General features: G+C 44.3%; 1 protein-coding gene across 11 annotated transcripts in view; it reads right to left on the bottom strand.

Annotated features, from left to right (window-relative positions):
* Positions 1 to 13,599, bottom strand: part of CAST (calpastatin) — a 129,633-nt gene that overhangs the window by 86,293 nt on the left and 29,741 nt on the right. For 5 of the 11 annotated variants that reach the window (XM_014584751.2, XM_014584754.2, XM_014584749.2 and 2 more), the window contains exon 3: positions 6,227 to 6,298. Coding sequence is in view for 4 of the 11 variants with exons in the window: in XM_014584749.2 (XP_014440235.1) it covers positions 6,227 to 6,298 (72 nt within the window). In the remaining 7 variants the exon portion in view is untranslated. Of the gene's footprint in view, positions 1 to 169; positions 333 to 6,226; positions 6,299 to 13,599 lie in introns of those variants that run through there. The other 6 variants (XM_014584753.2, XM_014584750.2, XM_006169858.3 and 3 more) reach the window with 4 other exon arrangements.

Raw genomic sequence — 13,599 nt, 5'->3', positions numbered from 1 at the left:
GTATCTTCAGGAGGACGATCACAGAAGAGCCCACGTCCCAGCCTGGGAGAGTGGACTGCCAGGTCCGGGCCCGGGACACGCAGGGCGGGGACGCAAGGGCGGCAGCACCAGCTGTTCGACTCGGAAGCAGATGCAGCCTGGGAGCAAAGCGGAGCAAAGCAGTACTCACTCTGCGCGGACTCCCGGGCCCAGGAGACCTCAGCTTGGCTGTCGGGAGGTTTGCATTCCTGGCTGGGCTCAGCCCCGGCGGTTTCTGTTTGGAGTCCCAGCCCGCAGAGCGCGTCGGGGCGGGCCGGGACTGCGACGCAGGATGCTCCCCGCCTCCTCCCGGAGCGGCCCCGCCTCGCGATCTCCGGACTGGCCGCGGAGGGAGGTTCCCCCTCCTCTGACTTGTCATGCTCCTGGCATCCGCAGGCTGGAGAATTTAGCGGTGACGCAGGCCACGTGCACAGGGCAGCCGGTGACAGGTCTACTGGTCTCAAGGGGTCGCTTTTTGACTATACCAAAACAAGGGAGCCACGCTGGGTGCTCTTTGCAAATAGCTCTTTTGAAACTACAAAGTGAATTAGTAATGACCATAATCAAGGATTTTCAAATATGTTTAAAATTTGTATAATGAATTTTTTTAAAAGGGCAGTTTAGCATAGTCAATTCTACTGAATTATTGTACGTTGTATATTGTTATGATTAAGAACTTCAAAATGAGTAAGGCACGAGAATATGAATGAATAAATAAGGAAATGGGGGAAAGAAACACTTTTACAAGTTTTTTTGATGACAGAAAGACAAGCACCAACAGAGCTCCACGCTGCAATCCCCACCCCTCACTCTCTGCCCTCCCAGCCGTCCAGTAACAAGGGTCCCAGGCCCCAGTGCATGTGCAGGGGACGCCAGGATCCTTGTTCCTTTGTACAGCTTCTCCCTATAGGCCAGGGCAACGTTATGCCTTCTTCCGATGAAAAGGCCTCCTATGGCTGAACAACTTTGTGGATGACTTTCCTCCGGTCAGTTAGACAACAGTCCTATTTTCCTTTCTGTAGAGGGTTATCTATCATTTGGCAGCCGGCCACACATTTGAAAACCCTCACCACGTAGTAAAAATTTCCCACCTAATTCTTACACACCGTCCCAAAGTAGAATCCGGAAAACTCACACTGGGATTCCCTCGATTCCCTGGGAGCAGGACTGAGCCATGTGACTTACACTGGCCAATCAGACGTGCCATACAGGAAAGCCCTCGGAGGTGAACCCAGAGAGGAGGCCCCGCCCACTGAGAAATCCATGCTAAGATAAGGCATTTGCGTCTTCAGGACTGACAGGAGCAGGGTTTCCGGGCAACGGGTCCGACACGTGGTGGGTGCTGATCTGTGGTGGTGTGGGGTGGAGCAGGAGAAACTCTGGCCTTATTACTGTGCATAGCGCTTGGCTATGAAATTCAGAGTCCTTTTGTTGGAGTTATGTACTGTCCTTATGAATTACCTACTGTCCCTTAACCAATTTCTTTTTGGCTTAAACCAGTCAGAGTGCATTGTGATTGGAACAACTTGATCGATGTATCTTCTTTTTTCTTTTTTTTCTGTAGGCTTTTGCCATAGGACATGTGCATTGACCAGGGAGAAACAGAAAGAGACCCTGAGAGGGAGTGTAAGAAATCACCCTCCAGGGGAGATGGCCACTCCACAATCCCTTGTCCTCTGAACTCCTCCTGGATTTCAGGCAGGCACACACATGCGCATAATGTGCTTTTCTATTCACTAGGTCCCAGACTCAAACTTCAGGGGGTGGCCATGTGGGAGTCCAGTGCCTTAATCACCACACTACCTGCTAGTCCCTGAATTAATGCATCAGGGTTTTTTTTGTTTGTTTGTTTGTATTTGTATTTGTTTTTGTTTTTAAAGAGAGATTTTTGCTAGAGAGCATATATGCTTGCTGGAGAGACAGAGAGACAGAAAGACAGAAATCACCCCCATCCCCCCACCTCCCATACCCCCTGGGGGAAAAATGGTCATGTCGCAATCCCTTCTCCTCCACTCTCCTCTTGGGATTTTGGACACGCATGCATAGGTGCCCAGCGTGAGTTTTAAGCAGCCGGGTCCGGGACTCGAATTGCAGTTGACTACGTGGAGGGGGGGGGGTCCAGTGTCATAACCATTAGGCCATCTGCTAGTCCCTCAATGTATTTTTCTTAATAGCATAATTTTCTACAAAGACTTTAATAATATAATTGGAACCTTGGTTTTCTCACCTGAACAATCAGTTTGTCAAAATACAAGTTGTCTGAGAACTCTTCCAGCAAGAGCGCTGCGTGGTAATAGACCATAGCTAGTTCCATATTGGTTTTAATAAGAGTCTATATAATGTTTGCAGACTCATTAGTCCTCATTATTAACTTACCAAAAGTTGAATCTTAATTAAGCACTCTACATTTTACAGTAATTATTCTGAGTTAGAAATATCTCTGCCACTTATAAGTATTGAATCTTTCAATCCCAGACTGACATGGCAGAAGCAATATTATTTGTGGGCATAATTACTGATTTTGTGAAAATTCTCAAACAGTTCTGCAATCCATGAAAATCATCCTGTAATACACACAGCCACACAGCTTACACATAAACTTCAAACTACTTTTTTTTTTTGGAGAGCATTTTTTGCTACAGGGCTTGTGCACTCGCCAGAAAGACAGAGAGAGACCGAGAGACAGAAGGTGAGAAATCACCCCCCGAGGGGACGGCCACACCGCAATCCCTTCTTCTCCATTCTCCTTCTCCTCTCGGGATCTTGGGCACTCACGCACATGTGCCCGGCCCAAGTCTGGGACTCAAACCACAGGCGACTACATGGGAGTCCAGTGACATAGCCATTGCACTAACTGCTGGTCCCCAAACTAAATACTTCATTTTTAAGGCGGGCTTTAAGTTTTCTCAATAATCATAAAATTGTCACTTACTCTAACTTTCAAATTGAACATGCCCAGAACTCATAAAACCAGAACTAATTCTCATTGCCAACTGCATACATTATTTTGTCATGGTTTTCCTGAACGGGTTGGGAGAATATTGCTGTGCTGTGTGTCTTATGTTAATTGTGTAACCAAAGGCTCTGCGTTATCACAAATAATACTATCCTTGGGAACCAGCAGTTAGCGTAATGGCCATGTTGCTGGACTCCCACGTAGTCGACCGCGGTTCGTGTCCCAGACCCGGTGGCTTAAAACTCACACCAGGCGCGTATACGTGCGTGCCCAAGATCCCGAGAGGAGAATGGAGGAGAAGGAATTGCTGCATGGCCATCCCCCCTGGGGGGTGATTTCTCGCTTTCTGTCTCTATGTCTCTCTCTGTCTGTCTGGCGAGCACACGCGCCCTATAGCGAAAACCTCTCAAAAAAAAAATTAAATAATACTACCCTCAGATTTTCCCAATGATGCATGAGGATGATAATTTTTAAAAAGATGATAATACTGAATTATTGTTCTTCTAATCTAACACCAAAGGCAAAAATAAGCAAGAATAATATAAGACTTAAAGACATAAGAAAAGACCTAGTGAAGAATTAAACCCTGGGAAGGCTACCGTTCAGGAAACTAGGCAAGGAAAGAGAGCCTGAAAATCGTGAGAAAGAACAGGGGAGGTAAGAAGGAAGGGGGAGAGGAGAGTGCTTTCAAGGGCAAGGAAAAAAATGTCAAGTTTGCCATTAAATACTAAAACAATAAACATGTGGCTAAAATATCGACACCTCTCAGCTTCTTAAAAACAAAAACAGGGTTTGGTGGGAAAGGCCCAAATTCTTTATGACCATCCCACCTCAGAAAGATGGTATGATAACATGTGTGTGGGGGGGAATGGAAAGTATCTGATTCTTGTAATTTTCAAGTCACAAGTCTTAAAAAGAAAGCACTGGGTGTGGTTGTGCATAATCTACTGAACCTCCAGAAGTTTAGGTAGTAGCAACCCTAAAAATCATTTACAAAGGATTTCACTTAATGTTATTGAGTGGCAGTTTTGCTAATGAGGCTTCTCATTTTTAAAGGCATAATTTAAGTGTCAGTTAATATAAGGTCCCAATAACTACAAAAGATAAGACATGTTTGGATGTCTTTTTAAGCAGAGACTTCCAAACAATAGGATCTGAGGACCAACAAGAGTAATTACAGAAAATACTTATTTTTTCCAGCACCTACTAAATGCTAAACCAAGCTAGTTAAGTGTTTTATAAATTTTATTTTATTTTTTAAAGATCTATTTATTTGATTCCATTTGTTATTATTATTATTATTATTTTAATTTGATGAGAGAGAGAGAGAGCAAGAAAGCAAACTGCCAGGTCCAGGACTCAAACCACTGTCAGCCATGTGGGGGTCCAGTGCTTCAACTACAATGCCACCTGCTGGCCCCATAAATTTTATTTTAAATAAAGCCTCTCAAATAAGCCTCTCAATATCTCTGACAAGAGAAGCCATACTCCCAGTTAAATGCTCCATATTCTCTAGAGGAGAACGGAGGAAAAGGGACTAAGGTGTGGCATCCCTTCCTGGCTGCTCTCATCTCTCTCCTCTCTCTGGTGAGCTCACATGCCGTATAGCAAACTTTTTAAAAAAGTGGCAAAAAGCATATTCCCATCTGGGTTGTTTCACTGAGCAAGTCGTCTCTCGCCCAGCGAGCATCACGCTGTAGTGTCCCCCAGCAGTGACAGAATGGCTAAAGGAGAGCAGACCTCAGTTTTGAATTCATGTTGGTCCTGAACACTAAGTCACTGCTGTATTGTTCATATCCTTTCAGGCCTACCCACAGAGGTGCAGTGATGGCTCACTGCTCTGCACTTCTGGAAGCCATACTGAACACCAGGAATCCTGCCTGGACTGACTAAAATTCATAGTCTTCAAATAATTTTTATTCTTTTACTGGCTAGTAGAAGAGGAAACTTGAAAAAGTCTATGCAACACCATCACAGGCCTAAAATTGGGATGTGTGGTGTCCCACTCCGACTGTGTCCAGTGCCTCTTTAGAGAGTCCAGCCCTTTCTCACTTCTCAGATGATTCTTGGTGTTGCTGCCTCTGGGATCTTGCAGAATAGCTGGAGCTCTCATAGACACTGAAACACTGACTCTTCACCCAGTAAGTGACATGGAAAAGCCCACAGGTTTCCACTGGATAGCTGCTAGTTTTAAAGGAAGTGTGCTTGTTTTATTTATTTATTTATTTTAGTTTTTTTTTTTAACCATAGAGTGCATGCACTCACCAGAGAGGCAGAGAGAGAGAGAGAGAGCAAGTGAAATTGAAAAATCACCTCCTGGGGGGATGGCCACATTGCAATCCCTTCTCTTCCACTGTCCTCCTGGGGTTTGGGGCATGACGCACATATGCCTACTGTAATTTTCAAATCACCAGGTCTGGGACTCGAACTGCAGTTGGCCATGTGGGAATCCAGCATCATAACCACCGCGTCAGCTTCTGACCTTGAAATGTGCTTATTTTAAATAGTTGTATAGACAGTCTTGAAAATGGTTAAAGTTTCAGTCAACTTTGGATACACTGGAAGATCCCAAAGTTGAAATGGGCTGAACATAGTGACTTTATTTATTAAAAGCTACTAGGTAAAACTAGTTTCTCGTCTTAAAAGGAGACATTCCGGTGATTTTTGTAAGTTACAAACTTTGAAGTGTTACATTATGAAAAACTGCTCAGAGTTCATGAGCTCCAACATTATTAAGGACCTCGAAGGAACAGGAAACCTGGGTTGAAGGCCCACTTCCATCGCACTGGCTCTGTGGGACGGTCAAAGCTACTTTGCCTCTTTGAGCCCCCCTTTCCTTGGCTACGCAGGAATGATAATTATGAGGTTGTGAGGGAAGTGCACGAGATAATTACAGAGCACTCAGCAAAGCCTGGTGTGGTCCATGCTCATTGAGGGGGATTTGAATTCTTTTCTGAAGAAGGAGAAGAGCTATATTCCTACTCACAAAATGAGCAAAAATCCAACATTATTGTCATATATTTATATACTTATTAATATTTATCAAACTCGTGTCACATGCTAAGAATAATTATTACGCAAATTGTTCTACTAGGTTTTAAATCATTATTAAGAAATTTCACCCCCCACCCCCAGCACAGAAATGATACATTCACTCAAAAACGTCCAGAGATACAGGAGCTATCTGTCTTCCCGCCAAGGCCCAGCCACAACTATGGACCAGGGTCTTTCTGTGCTCAGGAAAGTACTGACCTTGGTCGCCGGAGATGTTCCACCAGCATAGGTTCTGGAATACTGACTGCTCCCAAGGCTTGCTGCTTTCTTCTTGAAAATAGAAAATATTCGTTTCAGTGGGAGAGAAAACCTTAACAATGTAGCCAAGGACTTATTTTCATACCAAGGCAAGTACCTTCTCAGGCAAAAATCAGTTAACAGACTAAATACACCAAAAGTCAGCGTGTTTCCAAGTTTTCACAATTTACCTGAAGATTATATAAATGTTGAAAAGGGACAAAAAGTTGACTAAATCTCAGCTGTTCAATACTCAATGATCCTGGAAAACCGAAAAAGCCCTGACGTGGCAGTTGTCATTTCTCACCGTAACGCACGCCCGGAAACAGCGCTCGCTGTGTTTGGTTTCTCGCTTTCTATGGAGAATGTGCAGTGGCACAGCCTTCACGGAAAGCGACTGAGCAACATGTCCCCAGGATGTAATTCTACTTAATCCTAGGCCAATAACAAGAGAAGAGAAAAAGCCTTTTTCTTCAAAGATATCCATGACAGCATTAAAGTATCAAAAATCTGAAATCAATATGTAACCTACAATTTGACTGTTTTGAGAATTTATGATATGCCAATTAATTATCCTATTAGAATAATAGAATTATAGATCACAATAGGATAATACTCTAATAATAAAATCTACTAGAACATGGCTCTGAGTAGTCTGTTTTAAGTACCATGTATCATAAGCTTAGTTAATCTCTACATGAACTGATATGAAATTGCTATGATTGTTATTCCCCATTTCATGAGTGAAGGGACTGAGGGAAGACATGAAGACATAGTATGGCCATGGGCCAGCTGCACGGTCTGGTGGTCGAGGCAGCTGGATCCTACATGGCTGACCTCACTGGTAGGTCCCAGAGCTGCTGACTTCAGAAACATGGCACGTGTGAATGTTCTCATGTCCAAAATTTTGAAAGGAAGGAGAGATGGAGGAGAAGGGATTGTAGTGTGCCAGGCTCCACGGCGACTGCTCTCTCCTCTCCCTTTACCTCCGTCTCTCGGTATCTCTCTGGAGAGCACATGTGCCCACTAACAAAACAAACAAACGAAAGCCCCACCTGGCCATGTTCACACCTAGTACCAGAATGTCTGCTAACAACTCTCTTCTTTTGGCCACCTGACATGCCTCCCCTAAGGAGTTAAGTCCTGGTACAGTAACAGGATCACATAGTTACTAAAAACCACGTCTTAGGAGAACATTTCATTAAATAGAAACATATTTATATCTACATAAAGGAAAATCTGATTATAAAATAGTATATATAGTATGATTCCTGAAGTTCATATGGAGTTATTATCTGATGGTTGGGTTAAGAGTTATTTTTATTTTTTTGGAGAGGTTTTTGCTATAGGGTGCATGTGCTCGCCAGACAGACAGAGACAGAGAGACAGAAAGCAAGAAATCACCTCCCCAGGGGAGATGGCCATGCCACAGTCCCTTCTCCTCCATTCTCCTCTCGGGATCTTGAGCACGCACACACACACGCCCGACGTGAGTGTAAGCCACCAGGCCCGGGACTCCAACCATGGTCGACTACGGGGGAGTCCAGTGACATAGCCATTATGCTAACTGCTGGTCCCAAGAGTTATTTTTTTAAATTATTTTTGGGCTTTTATATATTTTTTTTGAGAGATTTTCACAATAGGGCGCGTGCGCTCTCCAGACAGAGAGAGACAGAGAGACAGAAAGCGAGAAATCACCCCCCAGGGGGATGGTCACGCCGCAATCCCTTCTCCTCCACTCTCTTCTTGGGATCTTGGGCATGCACGCACACGCACCCAGTGTGAGTTTTAAGCCACCGGGTCCGGGAAGCGAACTGCGGTCGACTACGTGGGAGTCCAGCGACATAGCCATTATGCTAACTGCTGGTTCCCTATGTATTTTTTATGTATATATAACTGGAAGCAAAAAAGAAAATAAGTGAGTGAAAAAAGGAAAGGTAAAATATACAGCTGCATTCTCAACAAAGTCTTTCTATTCCTCTTACTTATAAATATCAACATTCCAAAGAAGCAAGTATGTAAACTATAGAGCCTTGTCATGCAAATTGTGAGATAATGCCCTAGGGTTATAAAATGTGAACAATGTACTATAATCACTACACAGGAATGGTAATGTATTAATTAGCTGATAACATAACACATTGAAGTATTCTGTATATATGCAGTAAAAATGTTTCAGATGTATAATTGAGAATAATTTGGCTTGCTTCCTTACCATTTAGAAGAACTATTTAGCCAAGTGTATATTGCTTGTATAGTTAAAAAGCCTGCCATGGAAGACTGAGCTGAAGTCTTCTCTTCCTTCAGGTAAATGCTGCCCTTCACAAGCAGAAAAATCCCAACCCAGCCTGCTGTCCTCAGGATAATCTTATGTGTCCACTGGCTAATCATTGCAGAGTACTTTAGGAAAACCTCCAGGGTGGACAGACTTTTATAACATAGTTTCAAGGAAGCTTCACGGGCATTTGTGGGAGTTCCAGGCTCCCAGGCATCATCGTAAAGTAGTCTCTGGCAAGCGTACGTACATGCACTACCATCACCCAAGGGAAGAAAATGCTGGATAGACATGCTAGAAAGAAAAGAGCCTGTTAAAGTCAGTAATGTGAGTGGGATGTGTGAGTCGGTGAAAGAGGGGATGGCCTAAATCTTACCCAGATTGTCTAGTCTTCCTCAAAGTAGAAAGACAAATACTCAAAATAGCTTCTGATAACCATATCGTAAGACTGAGCACAAGACATAGCGATGAGAATGCAATGGTGTGGAGCGATCTATGTCAACCTCCTCGTTTTATTTATTTATTTTGAGAGACTTTTGCTATAGGGCGCACGTGCTCGCCAGAGAGACGGAGAGAGACAGAGAAACAGAAAGTGAGAAATTGTCCCCTGGGGGGATGGCCAGGCTGCAATCTAGCAGATCAACAAATTACCCAACTCCATTCTCCTTTTGGTATTTTGGGCATGCGCACACCCATGACCAGCATAAGTTTCAAGCTGCTGGGTCCGAGACTCAAACTACGGTCAGCCATATGGGGGTCCAGGGCCTTAACCACTGTCACCTGCTAGCCCCTCAATATCTTCATTTTTATTTTTTATTTGATCCTAGACAAGCTCCCCCCTTCCAAAAAAAAAAAAGAAAAATCTATCTAATTTTTTCACCTTTTTAAAAAAAAATTATTATAGTGTATGTACGCCTGTCACAGAGACAGGGATCGTGGAGGATGAGAAGCACTCTCTGTAAAAGAGGGTGATTTTACATGGGGGGTCGTGGCCATGTTGCAATCATTTTTCCTCCTTTCTGCTCTTGAGATTTTGGGCATGCACATACATGTGCCTGGTGTGAGGTTAAGCTGCTGAGTCTGGGACTCAAACTGTACAGTCAGCCCTAGGTACCTCTTCACTTGACTGTTCATCTGCATCCCTCATCACATCCTTTGTCAAATAATAAACCAGCAAACGTAAGTAAGTGTCTGGGAGTCACGCTAGCATATGATCCAGCTCAAGGAGTGGGTCATGGGAACCTGATTTACGGCTGTTTGTTCAGAAGTACAGGTCACAGCCTGGGACTTGTGACTGGGATCTGAGGGGGGACTGAGCTTTTAATCTGTGGGGTCTGTACTAACTCTCAGTAGTGTCCTAATTGAACTGAATTGTCGGAGACATAGTAAGTGGCCGCCGAGAACTGGGAAATTGATGTGTGGGCGAAACCTTGACATTATTGGTAACCAGACGTGTTCTGCACAGGGCGTGAAAGTCCAGTGGGAGCAAACAGCTTGTTTATTTCTATCATGGAGGTAGGACTGTGTGTTTTTCAATACTGAGATGATTCTCTGTCCAGTGATTCTGACTGGCAGGAACATGGGCTACTCCCAGCCCCTAGCATGCCCCGTGGAGCACATGAACTGGTAAGTTGAGGCATCCAGCCTCCAGCCAGGCATGCTATGACTGCTCAGTTGAGGCTAGCTAAGGAGAGCCGGGGGCACAGGACCATTCATAGGGTTAATGCCAAAATGCTGCCCACTAAGTGTGGCCCTCAGAGCCCTTCTGGACATTGCTCTGGTGGGTCCTCCAGGTGCCCACATTGTCACGCAAAGGTGTGCGTGTGTGTATTTGGGAGGAGGGGATTCAAGATCAAACTGAAAACCTGCAGGAATAAGCCAGACCTCACAAATTTACCGCGAGTTGCAAGAACACCTTCAAGGTGCTACAGGGTGCCAGGTCACAACACTGTGTGATTTCAACAGGTTTTGTTGCACATTTACACATCAGCAGGATCCTGGAGGATGCTTACGCTCATTAGTATATGAACAAAGCAGTAAGTTCTGTCCGGGTGTATGGATGGGAACATTTTAACTCGATTCTGAAACTGCGTTCAGACCTTTCACAGTAAACAAGCACACTGAAGGATGTGAACTGGGCCAAACCTTCTTTTCACGATAAGGTTCTTTCCGTTTTACATCGATGAAGTTCTTACATAGGAAAGTGAGGGGACTGCTGGGTGACATGGTAGTGAAGACGCTGGATTACAGGGCCAGCTGTGACTCAAGCTTCAGACCCAGTGGCTTGAAACTCATGCAGGGCACATGTGCATAAATACTCCAAATCCAGAGTAGAGAATGGAGGAGAAAGGATGCAGCATGGCCATCCGGTCTTAAGGGTGATTTGTCACTTTCCCTTTGTTTGTCTCTCTCTGGCAAGTGCATGCACCCTTTATCAAATTTTTAAAAATAAAAACAAGCAAATGAATAAATAAATGAAAGCTGCCTCCAAGTCACTTACCTGTGCCCCAGAGCAAAGCTCAAGAACACTTAGAGCAACCACAAACAAGCAGCCAGCAGGATAAATCCATGTCTATACCTACACAAAAGTACAAGGCATGCACAGAAGCAGAACAACACACCTTTATTTTCCAGAATATGGAAGTAATGTTCAAAGAGCATGCTGCTGTGGCTCTGGCCTCTCATCCTGATCGGAGCGCTGGTTACATAAATCTACGCATGTGGAAAAACAGCACGGGACTATGGACACACACCGTACTAATGTCTGTTTTCTAGTTTTGGTACTGTACTATTGTTACATAACAGTAACCAAAAGAAGGCTCAGTGAAGAGTACATGGGACTATGGGACCAACAGTTAGCGTAATGGCTATGTCGCTGGACTCCCACGTAGTTGACTGCGGTTCGGGTCCCAGACCCGGTGGCTTAAACTCATGCCTGGCGCGTGTGCATGCGTGCCCAAGATCCCGAGAGGAGAATGGAGGAGAAGAGATTGCGGCATGACCATCCCCCCTTTCTGTCTCTCTGTCTCTCTGTGTCTGTCTGGCGAGTGCACGTGCCCTAAAAACTCTCAAAAAAAAAAAAAAAGTACATGGGACTTCTCCCTACCATTTTGTAATTTTCTATGAATCTATAATTACTTTTTCAATTAATTTTTTTTGCCCGAGGCATGTGCACTCCCTAGAGAGAAAGAGCGAGAGAAGGAAAACCAGAGAGCACCCCTGTGAGACACGCCCCATGCCACCATCCCTTCTCCTTCATCTCTCCGTCCTTTTGGGATTGTGGGCACTCATGCTCAAACACCTGGCATGTTTCTCAAGCTGTCAGGTTGGGGACTTGAACCTCATGGTCAGCTATGTGGGATCCAACTCCTTGATCACCAGACCATGGGGCTAGCCCTAAAAAGAATTTTTAAAAGCATCTTAAGGTGAGGCATGGAAGATATTTTTTCAAAACTTGCACTGGCTGGTCCCATGGTCTAGCTGTTCAGGCTGCTGGATCCTACATGGCCAGTGGTGCACTTTGACTCCTGGAGATACAGCAATAGAAATGATCCAAAGCGAAACCCAAGGGAAGAAGGACTAGAGGAAACTAGCAGAGTACCCGGGAGCCAGGGACAACGTCAGGCAGCTAGTCCAGGTGTAACTGCAGCCTCCGAGAAGAAGTGAGTGTGAGGAGACAAATGGTTGAAGGAAAAAAAACGGTCAAAATCTCCCAAGTTGACGAAGACATAAAGCCTACCAATCCAAGCAGCCAATAAATCCTAAATAAGGGCTGGGGATAAAGAAAGGAGCAATTGGGGTTTCGGATTTCCATCCCCCAAACACTGTCAGTGATGCTGTGATCCCCTGTAGGCTAACAGCTGCTGCTACTGCACCCCACCCTTGGAAACTGTGCCTTTCCCTGCCACGGGGATGGTGTGACAGTGGTCAGAGGCCCTGCCTCCTCCAAGCCAGTGACGCCCTTCTTTACCCCAAAGTGCAGCAGAAATGAGAGCATGTGCAGGGCGGGCAAGGGAAGCAGGTGGTGCTGACGTGGTAAAACAGCACTCGGCAAAGCAACCCCACGTGGGGGGACTCCTCCTAGCTCGTCTGGAGACATCCCTAAGTCCCCTGGGCATGCATATGCCCACAATCTGGGGCTGGTTAAGGGTTAGGGTGTATTACGACATCATTACTCTGTTGGTGGTGCTCTCTCTTGCTCTCTCAGCAGAAATAAATACACTTTAAAAAAGTAAATGCATGAGAAGCTTCCCGACATCCCACCATACCAAAATGGTGGACTATTTTCCACCAGAGTAATGGTAAATGTTCCTTGGGAAGCTCTTCAGAGCCAGCAGGCTAAGGGATTCAATAGCTTATAATGACCCATAAGTAATAACAACAGATCAGATGTTACACAAGTCTAAACCTTCAAGCACACAAGTGCACAAAACTTTTGCATCTAAATGAGAGTAGAAACAGCTAAAGGGTCATCTTGGCAGCTGGCACACTCAGGTAACTGATCAAATGTTTTGAAACCTTGTTTGTTGAACTGTCTTCAGGAAATGCAACACATTGATAGAATGTCTTCAGAGGTAAAACAAATACAGATCCTTTGAATGTAGATTTAAGTTACTGAAGCTAACGAAAGTTAACCAGATTCATATCTAAAAATATGAAAAAGTTAATTGAATAAGTTTGAGTTTAATAAAAAAAAATAAGGGGAGAGATGGAAATTATTTCATGCTCTGAAAGCAAAAGTGGAATACTTTAAAAATTATTTGAACAATGGAAAACTTAACTACATACATTTTTAGGTTACTACTAAATTTTACTGAGTTGAAATCATGTTCATTCCTGTTTAATAGTACTTCCATAAAAATGCATCTTAAAATCAGTAGTAGAAAACTTCAGACATGGGCTGGCAGGTGACGTGGTGGTTAAGGGTGCTGGACTCCCACGTGGCTGACCATGGTTTGAGTCCCAGACCTGATGGATTGTTTTCTCGTTTTCTCTCTCTCGTTTTTGCTCTTGCTCTGTTCCCCTCTGGTCGAATTATAAATAAATAAATAAATAAATA

The sequence above is a fragment of the Tupaia chinensis genome, unplaced genomic scaffold, assembly GCF_000334495.1.
Source record: "Tupaia chinensis unplaced genomic scaffold, TupChi_1.0 Scaffold147554_1, whole genome shotgun sequence".
Classification (NCBI taxonomy): Eukaryota; Metazoa; Chordata; class Mammalia; order Scandentia; family Tupaiidae; genus Tupaia; species Tupaia belangeri.
Note: the sequence above shows the minus strand (reverse complement) of the source record. Positions and strands in the feature narration are given on the sequence as shown.